The following is a 14,039-nucleotide window of genomic DNA, read 5'->3' on the forward strand; positions in this document are numbered from 1 at the left end:
GTACTTTTATTTGCTACTATTAATCCTTAATTTACTATTGGTGTTCAGAGATTATTGACCACCATCTAACATCCTTTTAACCATCTTTTTTTCTTACATAATTGCCAATTGTGATAATTTTTACTTCATTACATAAAAATTATTGCAAGTTTCCTTTCATATTTCCTTTGTAGTTGGCACTTACAACTTTATGCCATCAGTCATTATTTGTACGTCTCCCAATTGTAAGGATCTGTATGTTTTTTTTAATGTACTTCCAGTTTTATGTTGTTTCTTGCTTCCTTTGTCACAGTGGTAGGTTCCAATTTTGGCAAGTAGAGCTCATTTACCTTAGTACAAACTGTATTTCCAATCTTGATGAAGGGCATTGACCCAAAATGTTGGGTTTTTATTCTTTTCCTTAGGCGCTCTGACTTGCTCAATTCCTCCAGCATTTTGGATGTGTTACTCTGGAATTCCAGCATCAACAAAATTTAGTATTCAGGTTAAATTCTGATTTCTTACTTCGTAACAAATTTGTTATGTTTATTTGGAATTAAGTTGTCTCTTCCTTAGGGAAGCTACCTTGTTGAAAATTAGTATCTTAGTAGAAGTATAATGTTTCTCCCATTCAATCACCACATTAGTCTCAGCAAGCTTGTAATGTTCTCAGATAAATGCTCAGACACTTTCAAAGTCTGAATTAAATGTGCTCATTACAGGCACACAAATGCCCAACTCTACAGCCCATGTATATGACAGAATATTTGGGGGACCAGCAGGGTGGATGTGTTGGTTGCTGCAGGGTTGCAGGTGCCTTCTCCTCTATGGGAACTCGGATCAACATGGCACTTCCAAATTGCAAACTGCAGTGGATTCTGGTTAATTGGGCCATCGGTTAATCGGGGCTCCTGTTTATTTGGGACAAATCTTAAAGAACAAAAACAAAATTGCGAAAATGGCCATGATTCCTTTTATTTAATTGGGACACTATGCTGCTTAATTAGGGCAAGAGACTGTTGTCCTACAGTTTCTAACTCGCATCAGTCGTGTACACCTGCATGGCTGTTAAGACATGCTTAGAGTGGTCAGTTTTTAAATAGTGTCAGTTGCGTGAGTTTGTGTTCAAAAAGCAGTGATTTTGTCACTGATAGCTGGCGGGAAATAAGCAGAAAAACAATTCGGATCTGTTTTGTTCACTGTGGTTTCAAACATTTAAGCTAGACGTTGCCAGAGATGTCCAGGAATTAAAATAAAGCAATTTCACTACTTCAACAAGTCAGGAATTATGAAGAATTTGAAAGTATCGACAATCTTCTTGAATGTTGCAATGAAAATGAAGATTTGGATGATGCAATTGTCTAAAGCATTGTACGAAGATAGTCCATTATCTGCACTAGGTGTCTGCACTGATTTTGTTCATTTACAGTCAATCATAAGAACACAGCAGAAAAATTCCTCCATCTATCACTATTAGGAGCTAATACACAGTTTTATTGTACTATAGAGGTATTGTAGTGTTGTAATTTGTTCTGTATTTCATTTAAATACATAAATTGTTTCTGCTACTGTATTTATATTATGAAAGAGTTTGAAGGAACAGAACTCATTAAGTCTGATGTGATCTGACTCCTTATCTGTTATAGGACATTTTGTTGTCATAAACTATGTTGGACATATTCCAACTATTCATTTCTTTTCAGTCACAAAATAAATTTGTTTGTTCTTTCACTAAGTTAAAATGCCACTGCCTTACCAGCATGGCAATTACTGCACAGCGATGACAGGGGGTTCTATGAACAGCTTCCAGTATTTTCATTTTCTTTCTTTTATTTTTATCTGCGTAGGTCTTTATTGCCTAATCAACAGGTCAAATTAAGCCTCTGCAATATCCCTTGCCTAATCGTGAATGGCGGTGTGCAATTGAAAAGTTAATGGTAAAAAGCTCAGCAAATACCCTTATTAATAATGAAGGTAGGGCAACACTCAAGAGAGTGTTAAAGATATGGCCGAAGCACTCAAACTGAATCCAACCAGAAACATTATATAGATGATCCATTTTGATTCTCTTCTGAGATTTTCCCTATCAGAGAACCCAATCTACAGCCAATTTGATTCACTCCAAGTAATGTCAAGAAAAAGCTGAGAGCATTGGATATTGAATAAACCGTTGCACTGGAAACCTGTCCTCAGCACCGGCATCTACCAGATCTTGTGGAAGGTTGCCCTAGCATATCCTGTACAGAAAAATAAAGATATATCCAATCTAGCTAATTAGCATTCAATTAGTCTAAACACCATTATCATCTGAAGTTATTGCTAGCAGTTCTATCAAAGGGAACATGCTCATCAATATTCATTATATTCTTTTTGCATCAATGCTGAACTTTCCATTACCTGGTAAACTGTCCACAATAGCTCTAGCAAACATTCCCAAAAGGGATGTCTTCCTAGTCTTGTTGAAATGCAGCCTGATTGCCCTGCTTCCCACCATCGCTAGATCTAGCCTAAATGTCCCAAGGTCTAAAGTGCACTCTCCTCCATCATCCCTGCAGCCACACTTTCATTTGAATTGTTGTTTCTGTACTCACTGCGATATAGGACAAGCAGTAATCTTGTGATTACTATTTTTTGAGATCCGGCCTTATCATTTGCGTATCTCATAAAATTTGTTTACTAGTCCTCATCTCTCTTTCTGACTATGGTGTACTACCCATGTGGACCAAAACCTCTGGTTTCTCTCTCTCTCCTTCTAAAAATATGCTGGAGCATGGCACCAGAGGGGCAACATTCCTTTTTGGAGTCTTACCCGTGACTATAGAATTTGTGTGTTCCCCTAACTTTCACTCTCATAACCTTTTAACTTCTTCCGCATACAGCTGCTGCCATGACATCTGTATGAGAAAGAAAGCAAATTGGAGATTGACGGTGGTTACTGGCATCATTTAGCCAAGGAGTGCTGAGAAGATAATATGCAACAGTCACAGAAAATTAAAAGCTCTTTATTTTGTTGTTCATTAAGATGAGTAAATATTGCCAGTGGTTCAGTTTGTCTAATCCAAGCTTTATTGAAATGAATATTGAATATTTAGTTTATCTGCTGATACTATTATCTGCAACACAGATACAGGTACAACATATCTCTGCGTAATCATGAGCCTTATCACAAATGCAGGGGAAACAGACACAGTATGATAACCGGCCAATGAGTGGCCTGAAAAGCAGTTGGTAAGTCCCACCCCAGGTTCATGAATAAAAGGCACATAATTGACAGAAGTTTCATAAATAGAAAACTAAAATAAGATTTTACTGTGCAAGATAGTCTAAGAAGCCACTGATACTTGGGTGAGATAGTTTGAATAGGAAGTATGTGAGTGAGGTAGTGACAGCAATCTTATTAAAATGTTAGAATGTCAATATGGAAAAGAAATATAATCCCTTCATTTTGAGAATATTCAAGACTTTGCCATAGTATGTTGATTTATGTAGAGATGATTTTTGTTCTCATTCATTCAGAGAGAGATTATTAACATATGGAGAGAGCCTTGGAGCTTCATTTGGCAATCTGTACACACTTATTGAGAAGTTTCATAATAAGGAGCTTATCCATTACATTAAAGAAAGTGTCCTTTAAGACTGCCTGTAGAGTGTCAATAGGAACATTTTACAATATGAAGCTGTTTAAGTCTTTCAGTTATTTATTGCAGTGTATTTGACTTTTTTCAGTGAGGTCTATTCACATTTAAATATAATTCAACCCAATTCTCTGATGCATCAACATCGTATCAATCAGCATAAAGATAGACTGTATATGAAGTACAAAAATTTGCTGATGATGTTTCACACGATGTTTTCTGTTCTTTAGTTATGGCCACACTGCAGCTTCCAGCAACCAACTTGGCCAACCTAGCCAATCTGCCCCCAGGGACCAAACTCTACCTAACGACCAACAGCAAAAACCCCTCAGGCAAAGGCAAGCTGTTGTTGATACCCCAAGGAGCCATTCTGCGGGCTGCCAATCCAGCAGGTAAGATGTCAACGTAGACTGTTTCTCTGCTGTGATGCTTTCATCAAACTCCAAAGTAGAATTGCACCACCCACCTGGATGGTCATTTGGCCTTTTCTGTGCCTCTCCTCTTATGATTATACATACCTTTATAAGATCATCCTCACCCTATCACCATCCTATCCAACTTGTAACTTAAGCTGTGCAGTTGTGACAGCATCCTTACACCTTTCCTTCCCAGTTTAATGACATCTTTCCTATAGTTAGGTGACCAGAACTACACACTGTACTCCAGGTGTTGTCGCACCAAAGTCTCGTACAGATGTCGCATGATGAACCATTCTTGTACTTAATCCCCTTACCGATGAAGTCAAGCATGCAAAATGCCCGTTTCATCACCCTGTCTACTTGTGTTGCTATTTTCATGAAACTCTGCATGTTGGTGTGCCTGTTTTGCTGAACCTGCAAGGCACCACTACTTTGTCAATCCTGTCCTGATTCAACTTCCCAAAATGTAACACTCTGCACTTGACCAATTTAAATTACATCTATCATTTCCACTTAATCTAGTTCCTGTAGTAATCTTAGATAACCTTATTCTCAAGGCTCTGATAAACATGTGATAGAGTGAGAAATCATTTGAATTTTAGGAGAGTTGGACTGATATTTATATATTAAAGGTTTCTTAGAACCTAATTGTATTACCTGGAACTGTGCAACTCCTTAATGGAAACAAAGTGTTGCTAATTTTTTATCCCACGCCATCCCACCCCACCCCCGCTCCATAATCTACTGACCTGATATTAAGCAGTGGACAAGAAAGATAAATGCAATGAAAAATTTTATTTTGCTGATTCAAGGTTAGAGGGTTAGCATCAATAAATGTTATTCCTGAAGAGCAGCTACTACAGAAATAGAAGTGAGTGATGTGCTCCAGATTGGCTAAACCAAGGACAGATATCTGCTCTCTTGGGAGATGTTTGGGGGTTATATTAACTACAGTGCATTTTCTGCACAGGAGTGTATTCTGTACTGTGCCAAAAATCACAGGGTTATTAATACTGGCATGTGAGGTTGGTTATTCTTAACTGGCTATGCTCACAATATGACCTCAAGTTTTGGCAACTCCTGCACCACATTGTCACATAGATCATCACTAGATCTCACATTCCAGCCCAGCTTGCCAAATTCACCTCCCTATATCCCAATTCTAATCCTTGCACCCCCCTTTTTTCATTCCCCATTCTGGTTCCCTTCTCTCTCCTTCTCCCCTCCTCTTCTTGCCTGCTCTTAACTCCCTCTGGTTCCCATCCTCCTTCACTTTTTCCATGGTCCATTGTCCTCTCCTGAGATTCCTCTTCCTTCAGTCCTTTACTTCTTACACCTGTTATCTCCCAGCTATTTACAGCAACCCCCCTTCCCCACTCACCCACTTCCCCCTCACCTGGTCTCACCTATCACCTGCCAGCTTGCTGAGTTCCTCCATCATGTAGTGTGTGTTGCTCCCAACTTTCCTGCATTTTGGAATTCCTCACTCTGGTTTATCCAGCCCTCCTGTACAGACAAAACCCTGCTGTTAACTGAAAAAATGTATTTGAAAGTAATCCTCCGAGTGGGGATTTGTGGAAGATGCAATCTGAAATGAATGATTTCAGTGCTAAAACATTGTGAAATGTCCCTTTAAATGACTAATCTCAGTGAATATAACTGCTGTGCTGATCTTTAGTCTGAACACAACAAATAGATGTCAAGCAGACCTTATCATTTATCTTTGCTGCCCACATAATTACTTATAAATCTGAACAATCTTTCTGCTGACTTTGGTTAACCATGTGGCATTATTTGTTTAACAGGTCATCAGGTTCAGGGGGCTTCACCGAGCACAACTGGTAGCATTCAGGGCACTGTGGTTGGTGGGTTACCACAGCAACTGGGCTACACCTCCTATATCCTCAAGCAGACACCGCAGGTCAGTCCCAGGAAAGCTGCCTTCCATCAGCATCTGCCTGTGTTGTTGAAGTAACTAGATACACTAGAGGCTCATTCCAGAAGAAGGATCTTGGCCCAAAGTGTCAACTGCTCATTTCCATGGCTGCAGTCTGACCTGCTAAGTTTCTCCATCATTTTTTGTGTGTTGCAGAGGGCTTTAGGTTTATTGGGGCTGTGGTTGGTTAGCCACGGAGCAGAGGAATGCAGTTCAGTCCTTAGAACTTCTATAATTGACTGGATGAACCAAATGCTTGATTTGATGCTGCTTAAATGTTGTCAGGGAGTGTACAATGTAAGGAGAATGAAATAATTGTTACTCCTGATCTAATGCAGCACCAAAAGCACAAGATAATGAACCACAATGATAAAAAAGCAATAAATATATGGACATATGAATAGCTTATTTACATAGATTGCTTGTAAGTCTATAAAGTGACTAGGCACAGGAGTGTGTACATAGATTACAGAAAATGATAAAGTTGTGGTGTTTGGGGATGTGGAGGGATGTCTTAATAGGAGGAGATTTTGATCAGCCTTACTGCTTGGGAGAAGTAAATATTTCTGAGTCTGGTGTCCTGGTGTGGATGCTATGTAGCCTCCTCCCTGATGGGAACGGGACAAACTGTCCATGAACAGAGTGGGTGGGATCCTTCTTGATGTTACTGGCTCTGATGTTACAGGGTGTCAAGGTCTGTGGAACAAAAACAATTGAATGAAGTTGAAGTACCGATCAATCACAATATAATTGAATGACAAACAAGAGAAAATCTGCAAATACTGGAAATCCAAGCAACACACACAAAATGCTGGAGGAATGCAATGTGCCAGGCAGCATCAATGGAAAAAAGTACAGTTGACGATTTGGGCCGAGACCCTTTCTATAATCTGTTGACGGGTGTCCTGCTGAAGGGTCTCGGCCTGAAACTTCGACTGTACTTTTTTACATAGCTGCTGCCTGGCCTGCTGAGTTCCTCCAGCATTTTGTGTGTGTTGCTTTAACTGAATGGCAGACTAGCTTCAGGGCCTACACGAGCAGACATACCATGCCAGCTTTCAATTGGAATGAAGCAGAGACCTGGTTCTGTGAGGGACAGGACTGGCAGTTCAGTGTTACGGACTGAGTAGAGTGACAACCCTGACAGTGGGAGAACATTTTAAGAATTATGACCACAACTCATTACGTTTTTATTTATTTTTAATTTTTTAATTAGTTTTTCAAAACATTTTACAAAATTAAAAACACCAAATCCCAATGAGGAGCATTAATACAGAGCAAGGTTAAGCATACAATAACAATATGCTACAAAGGAAGAGAATTTAACAAAAATCATTACGTTTTTAGATGGTCATGATTAAGGATAAAATTGGATCTTTCAGGAAGGTACTAAATTGGGGAGGGCAAATTATGACAGAACAAGACAGGAGTGAAGAGACATTGATTGGCAGCAGCTATTGTCAAACAAGACCACATCTTACATGTAGGAGTTTGTTTAAAGACCAGTTGATCGGAGTTCAGGATTGGCATCCAGTGAGGGGTAACAATGAAGGTTGTAAGATAAGGGAGCCCCAATGACCCAAAAGGACCTGAATTTGGTCAGGACAAAACAAAAGTGAAGTAGGCATAAGGTTTAGAAAGCTAAAATCATACTGGGACCTCATAGAATATAGAGATAGCAGGGGCTTATTCAGGCTGGTGATTAGGAAGGCTAAAAGGGACAATGAAATGTCCTTGGTGAGCAGGATAAAGAAGAATTCCAAGGCACGTTGTACATACATCATGAAAAGAGGATAGCATAGGAGAGGATTGACCCACTCAGGGTTAAAGGAGGCTATTTGTTCTTGGAATCGGAGCAAATGGCTGAGGTTTTAAATGAGTACTTTGTGTTCGTATTAATGGAAGAGAAGGATTTGGAGGATAGTGAAGATAGTGAGCCATGCTCATGTGCTAGGACATTTTGAGATTAAGGAGATTATAGGTATTTCAAAAATGAAAAGCATTCAGGTGGATGTCCCCAGGGCCTGATGGGATGTATCCCAGAATATTGAAAGAAACAAGTGAGGAGAGTGCTAGAGCTTTGATGAAGATCTTGGTATCCTCACTAGCAACAGGTGAGTCCAGAGGACTGGAGAGTAGCAAATGTGCCTTTATTCAAGAAGGAAAATGGGAATAATCCAGGTAATTATAGACCAGTAAGCCTCACATCAGTCACATCACATGAGAGAAGCTGTTGGAGAGGAAACTGAGGGATAGGATTTATATACATATGAAAAGGCAAGGCCTACTTAAGCACAGTTATCATGTCTTACAAATTTGACTGAGTTTTTTGAAGAGGTGACAAACGTGCTTGATGAGTGTAAGGCAGTGGATGTTATCTAAATGGATGACATGTTATCTACATTTACATGGTAAAGCATTTGATAAGGTCCTTCATGGTAGCTGGATTCAGAAAATAAAGATGTTTGGGATCGAAAATTAATTGCAAGGTTGGATTCAGAACTAGCTTGCTCATAGAAGATAGAGACTAGGGGCTGGAAGGCTGTTATTCTGGCTGGAGGTAGAGTGTTCTGCAAGGATCAGTGTGGGGCCCTCTGTAGTTTCTGATATATATTAATAGCTGGGTTGAAAAGGTAGATGGGTGAATTAACAAGTTTGCAGATGACATCAAGAATGGTGGATTTGTGGGCAGTATAAAGGATTGTAAAAGAATACAGTGGGATATAGATCAGTTCCAGATACAGGCAGAGAAGTGGCAGATGGGGTTTAATCTGGGTAAGTTTGAGGTACTGCACTTTGTGAGGTCAAATGAAAGAAGAAGGTGTACGGTTAATTGTAGATCTCTTAATATTATTGAGGTACAGAGAGATATTGGAGTCCAGATACATAGTTCACTGAAAATGGAGACACAAGTGGATAAACTGGTAAAGAAGGCATTGTGGCATGCATGCCTTATTGGTGGGGGTGGTAAGTATAAGTATAAAGAAGTCATACTGCAGCTATATAAAACTTTAATCAGATGGCACTTAGAGTATTATTCAGTCTGGTCGTCCACTATGGGAAGGATGTGGAGATAGTGGAGAACGTGCAGAAGAAATGAAACCAGGATGTTGCCTGGATTAGAAAGGTATGAACTATAAGGAAAGGCTGGACAAACTTGGGTTCTTCTCCCTGGAACACTGGAAGAAAAGGGGAGACCTGATAGAGGTTTTTAAGTTATGGAAGGCATAGGTAGGGTTGACAGAATCTGGTCCTCGGGTTAGAACTGACAAAACACTGGAGGACATGTTTTTAAGGTTGGTCGGGGTAAGGGGGAAAGGTTGGTGTAAAGGCGATACGAGGGGCAAGTTTCTTTACGCAGAGAGTGGTAGGTGTCTGGAATAGATTACTAGGGATAGTAGAATCAGGCAGTTTGGTGGAGTTTAAGAAGCTTTTAGGTAGACATGTACTGTAAAAATGAATGGAAAGAAGAGATATGGATGATGCACAGGAGACGGCTATTTAGTATAAGTTGCTATCAAAATTGATACAACATTGTGGACCGAATGGCTCTACTGTTCTATGTTATATAAGCCACTGATTTCCAGAAGCTTAAATACATACTCTTGAAATGCCAGGTAGTTTTTAGGTAGAATTTTTAAAAAAACATATTCATATGTAAAATGCTTCATTTGAAGTTATGTCTGCTGAAAGGTCATCTTTCATTCACATGCAGTGTGAGAAGCAAGTGTCTGCAGCATTGGCCTGACATAGAAAGACACGTGGAATGAAACAACACAGAGGTGCAAGCAAATTTAAAGGTAACTTTCAAAATGAAAAAAAGGATTCCCACGCTATAATGAAGTTTGTTATAATCAGGTAGCTCTTTTAAGGAACAATCATAGCCCATCCTGCCTGTGATTGTTCCTTAAAAGAGCTACCTGATTAAAACAAACTTCATAATAGCATGGGAATCTTTTTTTCATTTTGAAAGTTACCATTAAATTTGCTTGCACCTCCTTTTCATACCATCATAATTTTCTCAGTGAAAAATAAAATCGAATCTTCAGGTTTCTGCATTTCTCTATTACCATTTATTATTTCCTCTGCCAGTGGAAAATGTCTCCTATCATGATTTTGAACACTTGTTTAAATCTTCTTGTAATCCATTCTATTCCAAGAACTCCCCTGATATGACTGTATTCATATATTTTCTTGGCCGTCTTGTAAAATGAATCTTCTCTTATCCTATAAGTGTGAAAATTTAAGCCCGATTCTGTTTTTTTTCATCTTGTTAGAAGCCGAGTTCCTCACCTTCAAATTGTTTGTGCTGATTGCAGCTTTTCTACTTATAGGGCACATTTTTGGTGGGCCAGTCGGTTCCTCAGGCCTCCGTGAAACATGGACCCAGTATAACAGCGCAAGGACCGCCTTCCACAAGTTCCCATCAACAATCCATTAGAGTATCCACTGCCCAAAAAGCTGTATTTGCACAGGTAAATGCTGACCTCTGGCTAATCAACAAGACTGCGGTTTTCTAAATCATACTTGAATACTTGCTTGAAATACAAGAACATTTATAGTTGGAGGACTGAATCGATCCGGGAATTATCCTTAAGGGGAAAATCTTTCCCAAGAGTGAGACATAAAAGAAATGTAGGGAAATTTTACAGCATATGTGTGAAATGCAGAGCATGTTTTATGGCCTATCTGTAAATCTTGACACACAAAAAATTGTGAGGGGTCATAGAAACATAGAAAATAGGTGCAGGAGTAGGCCATTCGGCCCTTCGAGCCTGCACCGCCATTCAGTATGATCATGGCTGATAATCCAACTCAGAACCCTGTACCTGCTTTCTCTCCATACCCCCGATCCCTTTAGCCACGAGGGCCATATCTAACTTCCTCTTAAATATAGCCAATGAACCGGCCTCAACTGTTTCCTGTGGCAGAGAATTCCACAGATTCACCACTCTCTGTGTGAAGAAGTTTTTCCTCATCTCGGTCTTAAAAGGCTTCCCCTTTATCCTTAAACTGTGACCCCTCGTTCTGGACTTCCCCAACATCGGAAACAATCTTCCTGCATCTAGACTGTCCAATCCCCTTAGAATTTTATACGTTTCAATAAGATCTCCCCTCAATCTTCTAAATTCCAGTGAGTGTAAACCTAGTCGATCCAGTCTTTCTTCATATGAAAGTCCTGCCATCCCAGGAATCAATCTGGTGAACCTTCTCTGTACTCCCTCTATGGCAAGAATGTCTTTCCTCAGATTAGGGGACCAAAACTGCACACAATATTCCAGTTGCGGTCTCACCAAGGCCTTGTACAACTGCAGTAGAACCTCCCTGTTCCTGTACTCAAATCCTTTTGCTATGAATGCCAACATACCATTTGCCTTTTTCACCGCCTGCTGTACCCGCGTGCCCACTTTCAATGACTGGTGTACAATGACACCCAGGTCTCGTTGCACCTCCCCTTTTCCTAATCGGCCATCGTTCAGATAATAATCTGTTTTCCTGTTCTTGCAACCAAAGTGGATAACCTCACATTTATCCACATTAAATTGCATCTGCCATGAATTTGCCCACTCACCTAACCTATCCAAGTCACCTTGCATCCTCTTAGCATCCTCCTCACAGCTAACACCGCTGCCCAGCTTCATGTCATCTGCAAACTTGGAGATGCTGCATTTAATTCCCTCATCTAAATCATTAATATATATTGTAAACAACTGGGGTCCCAGCATAGAGCCTTGCGGTACCCCCACCGGTCACTGCCTGCCATTCTGAAAAGGTCCCGTTGTGAAACGTAGAGAGGAAGTTTCTTCTTTTGGGACACTCTAGAATGATTGATCATCGTTTAAAATCAAAAGGTCATTTGTTTAAGGTAGCGATAAAGCAGAATTCTTTCTCAATGAGGTTTGTGCACCTTTGTAACTCTCCTCCTTAGAGGGTGATGAAAGCATAATCCTTATATGACCACCATCCACTTCGTCTTTCTCTTACCTGTATCCTCAATACCCTCAATATTTTTCAAAGAAACCCAACCCCTTAGTCAGAGGCTCTCCGTGTTCCTCCTCCACTTCAAGATGAAAAGCATCCATTCTCGTTGAGGACCTCCTGGCCTTCAAACATGTTACAGGGTGATCTGATTCCACATCTCTACAGCTGGCTGGGTTGCCTTTTCTGATGTCCATGCTCAAGAGTTTATGACTCCCCAGGGCCAGATTCCTTTCCCCTTTAATTTCCAAAAGCAGGCTTCCTGAATCATTGCTCTCCATGGCTGGTCTAATTTCTAGACACCCATTAATGTGATTATCTCCTGTGAACCCTACCTCTCCACCCAAATTTTGCTGGCCTGTGACTGTTCTTCTAAGAAGTGCACCAGATAGGATAATTTCAGTTGTTGATCACAAATGAATTTTGATGGGGTGGGTTAGCAAAGGAAGCATTCGCTGCTTCTCTGCATTAATGGCATTTGTGTGCATCCTGAAGTGCACTGTAATTTCTCGGCCATAGAAATTTGATAGAGAATTATTGTTGTCATAGTCATTGAAGTGCTAAGTCAGTCACATTTTCTGTCTTCCAAAGTGAAAATGGCTGGTCTCTATATAGTTTCTTCCACCCTCTCCACCTCTTTGAAGTCTGTGTGGGGAGCTGAACATGGTTCAGTATGCCTGGCTGCCCCACTTGAGCATTGGGTTCTAAAAGGTAATTGATCTGGAACATTAATCCTGTTTCTTTCTCCACAGATGCTGCCTGTCCTGTTTAGTATTAACGGAATTTACTTTTTTATTTCAAAGTTTCTGCATTTTTTTTTAAACAGTTGAGCAAGATGTTGTTTGAGATGGTGATTTTTGTCCCAACAAAGTGAAATTTGTGTCCAGCAGAGCCAGTAGGGTTGATGACAATGTCAAGCCTCAGGCATAAATGAGGTTATGTAATATAGTTTGCCTTCACAGAGTGAAGCAATCTGAGTAATTTTTTTGCCTCTTGTCCAAGTGTGCATTACGCATATATTATTTTCTCAGTTAGTTATCTTCAACTAATTTGCCTCATCTTGTTTCTGACCAATCTTTCTCTACCCTTTTGTTCCTTGCACCCTTGTTCTAAAATATTTCCACCTTTAATAGTTCAAAGTAAATTATCAAAGTACATAAATGTCACCATATGCAACTCTGAGATTTGTTTTCTTGCAGGCATTCATAGTAAATCCAAGAAACACTGTAGAATCAATGAAAGACCGCACCCAGAAGGACAGACAACCAATGTGCAACCGACAACAAATTATACAAATACTGTAGTGTTCTCGCACAGGTGTAAAAGAACTCTGAACTAAACACCAAGCTTAAACCAATCCATGAGGCGATCCCAGTAACATTAACCGTTTACTGTTCACTCTTCCACATTAACGTATGGTGAAAACTGTTGATAAAACAATACAAAATATATACAGTATTTGTTTTCTTGATATCACATTTACATCATAAATACTTGCAAAAGTAAAACTACAACAACTATATTATGTTAAAGTGCAACATACAGTCAGAATCTACCTACGCCATCGACTGCTTTAAATACACTTCAACACAAACTATCCGCAACTCTTTAAATAACAAAAACGTAAACCTTATCAACCGTCATTACTTTTAACAGAATCAGCGTTAACATTTTTAATTCAACATATCGATTATCTCATGAACTTACGGCGTTGCTTCACTGATGTTTCTAGTGCGTAGAAAGAAAACTTTTCTCGCGCTGATCCTGCACATGTGAGCCCCCTCCTTCCTGTTTCTCCAAACCGGTATTTTCCCACAAGACGCGGCGAAACCGGGTGTGACATCATCGCATGCCGCGATATATCACAGACAACAAATTTACTTTAAACAATCTTAACTTTAACTAGAAAAGGATAACAAACGAATTACTAAAGCGAAAATATTATAAACTAAACAAATGCCATAAAGGCAACACACTCCCCGCTTGACCTTCGTAAGGTCACAATGAACATAATACAAAACTTCAGTCTCTAAATCAGTCCTTAGGTAGGAGTAGAATGACTTCTGTAACTGGCCTTTGGTAAATTTTCAC

At 39.7% G+C, this 14,039-nt stretch overlaps 1 protein-coding gene across 8 annotated transcripts in view; it reads left to right on the forward strand.

Moving 5' to 3' along the window:
* yeats2 (YEATS domain containing 2) overlaps positions 1-14,039 on the forward strand; it is a 155,311-nt gene that overhangs the window by 102,034 nt on the left and 39,238 nt on the right. For all 8 annotated transcript variants that reach the window (XM_073040755.1, XM_073040754.1, XM_073040760.1 and 5 more), the window contains 3 exons: positions 3,845-4,006; positions 5,839-5,954; positions 10,304-10,444. In XM_073040755.1, coding sequence (XP_072896856.1) covers positions 3,845-4,006; positions 5,839-5,954; positions 10,304-10,444 — 419 coding nt within the window. The remainder of the gene's footprint in view (positions 1-3,844; positions 4,007-5,838; positions 5,955-10,303; positions 10,445-14,039) is intronic.

Source organism: Hemitrygon akajei, chromosome 3 (genome assembly GCF_048418815.1).
Source record: "Hemitrygon akajei chromosome 3, sHemAka1.3, whole genome shotgun sequence".
NCBI lineage: Eukaryota > Metazoa > Chordata > Chondrichthyes > Myliobatiformes > Dasyatidae > Hemitrygon > Hemitrygon akajei.